The sequence below is a fragment of the Gossypium arboreum genome, chromosome 1 (assembly GCF_025698485.1).
Source record: "Gossypium arboreum isolate Shixiya-1 chromosome 1, ASM2569848v2, whole genome shotgun sequence".
NCBI classification, from domain to species: domain Eukaryota; kingdom Viridiplantae; phylum Streptophyta; class Magnoliopsida; order Malvales; family Malvaceae; genus Gossypium; species Gossypium arboreum.
In genome coordinates, this window is record NC_069070.1 from 83,600,963 (window position 1) to 83,609,713 (window position 8,751).

The window sequence follows — 8,751 nt, forward strand, 5'->3', positions numbered from 1 at the left end:
TTTCAAAAATTGACAAAAAGAATTGATACCCATAAAAATTATATCGATATCTACTTTAATGGTCACTGAATTAGACATTAAATGCTACTAATGTTGATACTCGTAGAAAAAGTATCGGTACTTTTTGTTGCAAGTGAATTTAATGATCTAATATTTCCATCCCCAATGACTCTATTTATTTTCTCAACAACCACAATAATTGGAAATGAATTAGAGGGTATAAATATCAAGTTTTAAAGGTCCTACAACAACAAGAGAGAATACTCAAGCTTAAAGATCAATCAAAACAATCTTTGTGCCAAATATTTTCATACTTTTACTTCATACACTTGTGAGTTTTATTTCCATTCTATTTGCTCAAGTGTTTTTCATTATAATTGAGCTTAAATTGCAAACACGTCAATCTTGTAAGGATTATTTCTTTGTTTGCTTCTTTTTATCTCTTTGAGAGGGTTTGTGTCTTAAAGTTTGGGGTAGAAACCTCAAGGAAATTTGTAATGTTAAACCTTATCCTTAAAAGTTATCAAATTAGTGAATTTTAAAAAATCTTTAGTAGTGGAAAGCTAAGTAGTGGAGTAGGTCATTGGGACCGAATCACTCTAAATTCTTGTGTTCATTTCTCTATTCTTTTTCTCTAGCATCATCAAAATTTTTAAAATTAAAAATCAATTCACCCCTCTCTTGGTAATTTCGGTTTGATTATTTGAGTTAATAGAAATTTTTCAAAAATGGCCTGTAGAAGAGATTTTATTCAATTTAACCACTTATTTTCTATTAAGATTTACATTAATATATTTTTTTTTATTGGTTGAAACACATCAGCTAGATATTTAGTGGAATTTTATTGGTTTGGGCAAGGACGAATTCAAGGGGGCTCACAAAGCCCAACCCCTTAAATTTTTAAGAATTTCAAATTAACCCTTTGAGGTTTCTAATTTTTTTTTTAATCTTATAACTAATTTTTAAAAAAATTATGATATTTTGTGTCTAACCCTCAAAAGTTCGCAAAAGTAGTATCTAAATTTTTATAAGCTTTGATTTTTTTATAGGATTTATAATTTTTATAATAAATTTGGTAAAAGATTTAGTTTAATTTGGTAAACTAATAAAAAGTAGTATCTAAATATTAAGATGGTTAAAAATAAAGTTAAATAATTACAATATCTAAATATAAAGTAGCATTTAACTATTAATTGATAAAAGGATAAAGTTCAAGACTACAAATAAACTTTGGTCTAATATGCAATGTTATACACGAACTTTGACTTTGTGTAATTTTATATATTGAATGTTGATTTTGTTCAATTTTCACAAACACCTAACAACATCATTTTATGTCTACATATTTTATATACAAATAATTATACTTTTTAAGTATAAAAATAATTTGATCTATTTATTTAAATTTGTACAATTAAATCAAAATTAAAGTTTTATGTATAACTTTGAACCACAATTAAAAGTTTCATATTTATAATTGAACCAAATTAAAGTCCATGTATTAAATTACACATTGAACCAAAGTTCATGTGTAGTTTTGATAAGTATCCCTTAATTAAAATAAACTTAAATAATTGCAATATCTAATACAAATTGATCATTTAAATTATTGTGTTTTTTTTTTTTCTAAATGTTAATTTTGGTGGTTAAGACTAACCTGAATTTAAAAGTAGCATGTTTACAGTAGGCCCAACTGATACAAACTTGATCTATTTTGAGCATGCCGGCTTTATCTAAATATCCCAACCCCTTTTATAAACATTTCTAATTTCACTCATGGGTTATAAAGAATTTTATTTACGTATTTATGACATTTTTATCATAGAATAATAATTTATTTTAAACTTTTAAAATTGAATTAAGTTGAATTATTACTTTTTACTTTACATGAATCAAGTTCTATTTAAAAGTTGATTCATTTTTTGTTTATTTTTAAAATTTGTTACTTTCAAGTTTTTTAGGGAACTGCAAGTGTTCAAGATTCAAATCTAATAATCAACATTTTTAGGAGTTCTTCTTCAAGGAATTTCGTAGGATCCAAACCGATCATTGATATTTTTGGAAATAAATTATCCAAGCGTTTTTTAGAGTTAATTTGTGTATGATTTAAACAAATATTTATATTTATATAATTAAAATTTTCATATTTTATACTATAAAATATTTATTATTTTTTTAATGCAATCAGGGATATTTATTAACTTTAAAAAGTAAACATATGACAAATGAATAAAAATAGACTAAAAAACAAATAGAATACTCTAGAGCTAAAAAAGGAAAACGCCTAAAAACTTTGATATCCCCGTCAGTTGTAAATGGCCTGTCCCCCACCTTCCCTTTTCCAAAATGCCGATTCAGTTTCAACGGGGATAAGGCCTGAGAGAAAATGAGAACGTTTCTGATGAAGGGGCTCTCAACACCCTCATTCTCTGCAATCCGGCGGTTCATGTCAGTCTGGCTCTCATGGTCGATCCAGTTCTGATTGGTGTGTGGCATACCTGGAAACCGCACCAAGCAGGTAAATCTCTTCCTTCTTTCTGAGACTTGTTGTGGCAATGATATGGGCTAACTTATTAGCCAATCTCAGAGCAAAGAGAAAAGTAATAATCTCAAAACTGTCTTTTTCGCTTTGTATGTTATAAATTGTAATATATATTTATTGTTAAAATATTAATATAAATATTTTGATAATATATTAAGAATGTTATTTAAAATTTAAAATTATTATTGTTAATAATTATTATTAAAATAAATTTGTAATATTAAATAATTTATTAAAATAATAAATTATATTAATAATTTATTATATTATTAAATAGAAATACTTAAATATGTATGTTTAATAATATTAAACATTATCATATTTGACATTAATATTTTAAATATTTTTAAAAATTTAAAATTTATTATAATAGTCCTAATTTAAGATAATTTTTATCAAAAATTACTGATAAATGAGTTGATTTTGGAAAACAACTTACACTTTTTAAAATGATAAGTCAATTTACATTAAAAAAATTATTGACCAAATGATTTTTCATAAAAAAAAAACAAAAAAAGTTGTATAAATTATTTTTCGTAAATCAAAGAGGAAAATTTCTACATACTTCCGACCATCTACTGGTTGAGCTTCTAAATGTTTATTCCCAGGAAAAAATAACTAAACTACACGCTTGTTATTTAAACCGATTAACATTTGTATATATTTCCTATTGCATTTGCTTCATGTTACCAACCACACACCGACAAGATGAGCATGACTAAGGAGTAAGGAAGAAGAATTCCCAGCCACAATACGGCCCCTGAGCTCTCTTTCTTGACATCTATATTTTCTACCTTCAAATACTTTTTCTTTAGTATTGAGAAGGACTGAATTATCATTTCAAGAAAAATATTTTACATTCAATAAACATAAGTTTTACAGAAATTAGAAAATAATAATACATTAATAGTATTATATTATTATGTTTAAAGACAATAGTAGGCTACCACCTTTCTACCCTATATGTATCCCGCATGACTTATTTCTATGTCTCTCTAATAAACTTGTCACTTTTTCAAGCAAATTTTCTTTTATCTATTTTTGTTTGATTCTTCGTGATTAAGCTAAACTTGATCTTCTCAGTGACCCACCAATTCTCCCCCGGGAAAAAGATTGAATAAAAAATTGAACCCCACTACCTTTAAACTAAGGATAATTTTAAATATATATATATATGCATTTGCTTTGAATTATAAAGCTTTCGCTCGGGGAGAATTTGGCATGTTAGCCCTCATAGTTTAAATTTTTATTTTTATTAATCCCATCATGCTTTATGGTAGTTAATGATATATGTAGGAATAGACTGAAATTGATTAAATTCAATTCACTAAAGTTGTTAATTTTCAAGCCTAGACAATTAGTTGATTTGCGACCATTTTTGAATGGGATTTAGATATTTTTAACTGGAGATGTTCAAGCATTTTTGTTTTCATTATTGATCTTAAGTCTCACTTTTTCTTTGTTATTTTTAGAGGAATGAATCTAGAACTTCTTGAGTCGAATCAAGTCTTTTTTTTTTTTTAAATAATTTCGAATCATCTTAAAACATTTTAGATTGTGTAGACAGTATTCTCTTATCAATTAATTTTGATGATAATTATTCAAATATTTATTATTTGTATTTTAAAATGTGATTATACTTGTATACCCAAAAAAAAAATATTGCTTTGAAATGATGACTTTTTCCTTCTTTATTTTTAGAAAAGTATCCATTGTTGTTCCAAAAATGTGTAATTTGTTTAATAAGGACCCTACATGTCCTTCCCTCCCTCTTTAAATACGCATCCCCTGCTCTTCTATCCTTCCCTTTTCCCCTCTTATCTTACTTCTTATTATCAATTTAAAATTAAGGTTTTTTTCTTTCTTAATTTCTAGCCTTAATTCGGTTGGTCTACTTTTCTCTTCTTCTTCTTCTTCTTTTTCTTCTTTTTCTTCTTCTTCGTCTTCTTTGCATTTGGTTGAGTCCAACCCAATGTTCTCAGCGGAAGAAGCTGTTGGATCACAATTACCGGCTCATGAATCCGGTTTTACACCCGAAGAACTCAATGAGTTATTATCATTTTTTGAATCAAATGAACCGGTTAATTCAAACTCTAGTTCGGAAAATTCAAGCCGGGCGATATATTCACCGGATGAAAGAAAGCAAAGACGCAAGATATCAAACAGGGAGTCGGCCAAGCGGTCTCGTTGGAGGAAAAAGAGGCACTTGGAGAACCTTACGAGCCAAGTGAATCGGATGAACATAGAGAACCGGCGGCTTAAGAACCGGCTACATTTAGTGATTAATCAGTGTCACGTTGTATGGGGTGAAAATGAACAGTTAAGATCCGAATCCTTTGCTCTTTGGGCCAAACTGTTGGATTTATACTGGACTTTAGCCACCATGCAATGCAATCATGATAATAGTCGACATTCTTTATCATGTTTTAATTCGAACAAATTAAGCTCTAATTCAATAAATTAAACTATTGAAAACATGAAGATGTAGGAAAAGAAGGAATTAGAGCCTTATTTCTCTGTTCTTTTTCTACATAATATTAGGCAACATTGGTTAACAAAAGTTGGTGGGGTTTATTATCTTGTAAAAAGGTAGTTTATGAGGGTGTTTTTTTAGTTATTCGGTTCTGCACATTTCTAGCTAGTTACGGTTAAAGGGCAAAGGATTTTTGTATATAATTTGCGTAGTAGTGTAGTATATTTATAGTATTATAGTAGAGTGATATTTTAATCTGATTTTATATACATTAATAATATATAAATTTCATGACATTTGTGTTATGTTTGTGAAGCTTTCTTCTTTTTTTATTCCTATCATATTTTAACTACTTTTTCGTTGCTTTCGTGTCAAATACATGTTTATAAGTCTACTTGTATATAATTCATGGGTGGTGAAATATATGTGTATTAGTGAATGTGATGGGTGTTGTTTTACTCGTCTTTTATAAAGACTTACTGTTGATTTGGATGGCATTCATGGATAAAATAATGACAATTTTTTTCGTTGTTGTCGACAATATTAAACTTTGTCTTTGCAAACACAAAGATTTACAAAAAAGTAGAATAATTAGGAACAACATTTAGAGATCAACACCAAAACTTTATTTAGGCAGTTAAGTTTATTTTTTACATTTACAAAATCTTATTTGTAACATATTTTATTGAGACTATTCGTTATCTTAAGCAAAGGACGCCACATTAGAACAAAAACTTCATAATCCTAATAATTATCAATATCACATAATACTAAATTTATTCAAATCATTTTTAAGCTTCCTTTTGGATACTATAGCTTTCAAAGGTCAATCAAGCTTGTTTTCATTGAAATGAAATAAAACCACTACCTTGTATATTTTTAAAAATTAAAAGTTTTTAAAATATTTAAAAATCAGATCATATCATATCAAGTAATCAAATTCTTTGAATTGGATCAAATCAGATCAAGTAATAACTTTTTTATTAAAAAAAAATTTTGGAGGTCAGCCAAACTTGTTTTGGATTGGATTGAAAGACATTTGATTTATTCCCTACGCTAAGCCCTGTAGATGTAAGGAAATCGGACTATGTAAATAATTTGTTATATTCTTATTTTTTCTGTTTTTATTAGTGCCATTTTCAATAGCTATTGTAGATATCAGTTCCATTAAAACACTTTTTCTTAACAATTAGAAAGTATCCATTTCAACATAGCTGAACGGGTTATTAACATGAAATACGAACTAGTTTAAATGATAATTTTACTTTCAATGAAAATCAAAGATTTACTTGTTATTTAGAAAAAAAAGCATAAAAGTTTATTTGAACATAATGCGCTAGTTTAATTTTTTATTAACTTTAGAATACTATGGTAGATTGAATGCTTATATGTAGATATGGCATAGGATTCAACGTTGAATACAGTTTTCTAAACTCAAGTAAACTTGGTCTGAATTATGATGTAATAATAGTATTTATTTAAATTTAATTATATAATATAATTGTTTAATATTTTATTTGTAGTGAAAAAACAAGCCACCAAATCAGTTTGAAGCTGGCCCGCGGAAAGATTTATTAGCATCATACCGACATTCCAAATTTAGCATAAAATTTGGACCCATGAAAATAGAATAACAAAGTTAATAAATTTCAATCTAAGATATGTATCTCTTCACAAGTCTTGAAGCATGCGTGCAAAGGGACACTTTCACTAGGGTCCAGGGCGAAAAGCCGAAGTCACCACTCATAATTTCCAAAACAAATCATGTGCTATTTCCCTACCCAAAAAGAAAAATTAATAAAATATGTGTTAAATACACCAAAAATAATATATATTTATATACAATCGAGTCAATACTACCAAAATTGAGTTTTATATTTATTTTTAAAAACTAACTTTAGGTAATAGTACATATTTTCCATACATCAAACATAAATGTTATAATTATTATCTCAATGATATTATGTCTCCACGTCTTTTTAAAATCCAAAATATTGGTGAGATTATCACAAACTTTGCTTGTCTCCTCATCAAATATGATTGCTATATATCGAATATTCCGGTTGCTAAAAGTTTACGCTCATCAAAGTTCGTAGCTCAATACCCCACCTAAACACAACTTTTGTATCCACCCCATTATTATCATCTTCACGTTTTTTTTAAATTAACCCTTCGTCAATAAACCTTTTCATTAATTTTTATCTCTTTTAAATTTTTAATTTGTATTATTTATCAAATTATCCTAAAATAGATAAAAAAAATTAACGACAGTTAACTTTAAAAATATGGGATCCATGTGACAATTCACATATATGTCACATAAGCAATTAATTAATTTTAAAAATTAAAAGTATTTTTCATAAGTTTTATACCTTTATAAATATTTTTGAATTTTTAAATTTTAAAAAATTAATTAATTAATAATGTGGCAATCCATGTATATACCCACGTCAGTAAAGTTAACAAGCGCTAATCTTTCCATCCATTTTGAGATAATTTGAAAAATAGTACAAGGGTTAAATGAGGCAAAAAAATTAAATGAATGATTAAAATAATTTTTATAAAGTTGGAGGTTCAAATAAGTAATTATGTCTTTTAAATTTTGATATTTTGATATTTTCATGTCACATTTTAATAATTTTCATTAGAAATTCTATTATACATGTTTATGTGGAAACCATGTATTCGAAATAAAATGTATAGTTTGAAACTTAAATGTAATAAAGTATACATAATAAAATTAAAAGGTATCAAGTATTTCGAGATAAAGCTTTTTAAAATTTATCAACTAAAATGTTATGAGTTTAATTTTTATCATATAAAAATTATTTATTTAAACAAATCAAAGTAGTTTTAAATAATAGAATTTATTTCAAATATAAGAAGATATTTTTGTAATTTAGTTAATTTTACTAAATGGTTTTAAAGAAGTAGAAAACTATCCAAATTTCCAACTTTAAACCAACCAACCGAATGCATTGGAGTCAAAAAGCAAAGGAAAACCCAACCTTACTTTTTTTTTTTTTTTTGTATTTTTGTTTTTAATTTTCCTTTTTGTTAGTGAGATTCTGTATGGATCATGATGTAAACATATTATATCACTACAATGCACTTGAAAAAAATAAAACTAATATCCCTACACGTACAAGTTAGAGCATGTAAAACAAGTATTAGGTTTTTATTTATTTATAACAATTAATTAAACTTTTGGTAAACATTAATATATTTAATTAAGCTTTTAATAAAGTGGATGAAACTGTGTAAGAGGTGATGATATGGCCTCTTTTATCCAGGTGCAGGAAATGGAATCCATTTGCATGTTTAGCAGGGGCGTAGCCGGCGTTAGCATGGGCTCGGCTCCCTTAAAACCCTTAAAATATAAAATTGCTCTAGACTCTTAAAATATTTTAAAAATTTTAAATTAGTAAAAGTAAAATTATACATTGGTCCCCCTAAAATTAAAAAAATTTAATTTAATCCTTTATAAATTATAAACATATAAATTATAAAAATTAAAATTTCATCTCGACCCCTTAAAAAATTTTCTGATTCGCCTGATCTTTAGCATCCATCAATTCAACAAAATTGAATAACAAAACACAAAATGAGAGACAGATTTGGTTATTCAATCACCAAAATAAAGAATTAACTTTTTATTATTATTATAAAAATCAGGAGCCACTGGTTTTTCCATTAAACCCATAATATTGGCTTCAACGTTGCCTAATGAAACGCT

General features: G+C 26.8%; 1 protein-coding gene across 1 annotated transcript; it reads left to right on the forward strand.

The window, feature by feature from the left end:
- Window positions 1-4,351: 4,351 nt before the first annotated feature.
- Window positions 4,352-5,019, forward strand: LOC108481459 (basic leucine zipper 4-like). The gene has a single exon (XM_017784589.2). It carries the CDS (start codon window positions 4,515-4,517, stop codon window positions 5,004-5,006), a length of 492 nt encoding a protein of 163 aa, XP_017640078.1. The 5' UTR covers window positions 4,352-4,514; the 3' UTR covers window positions 5,007-5,019.
- The last annotated feature ends 3,732 nt before the right edge of the window (window positions 5,020-8,751 follow it).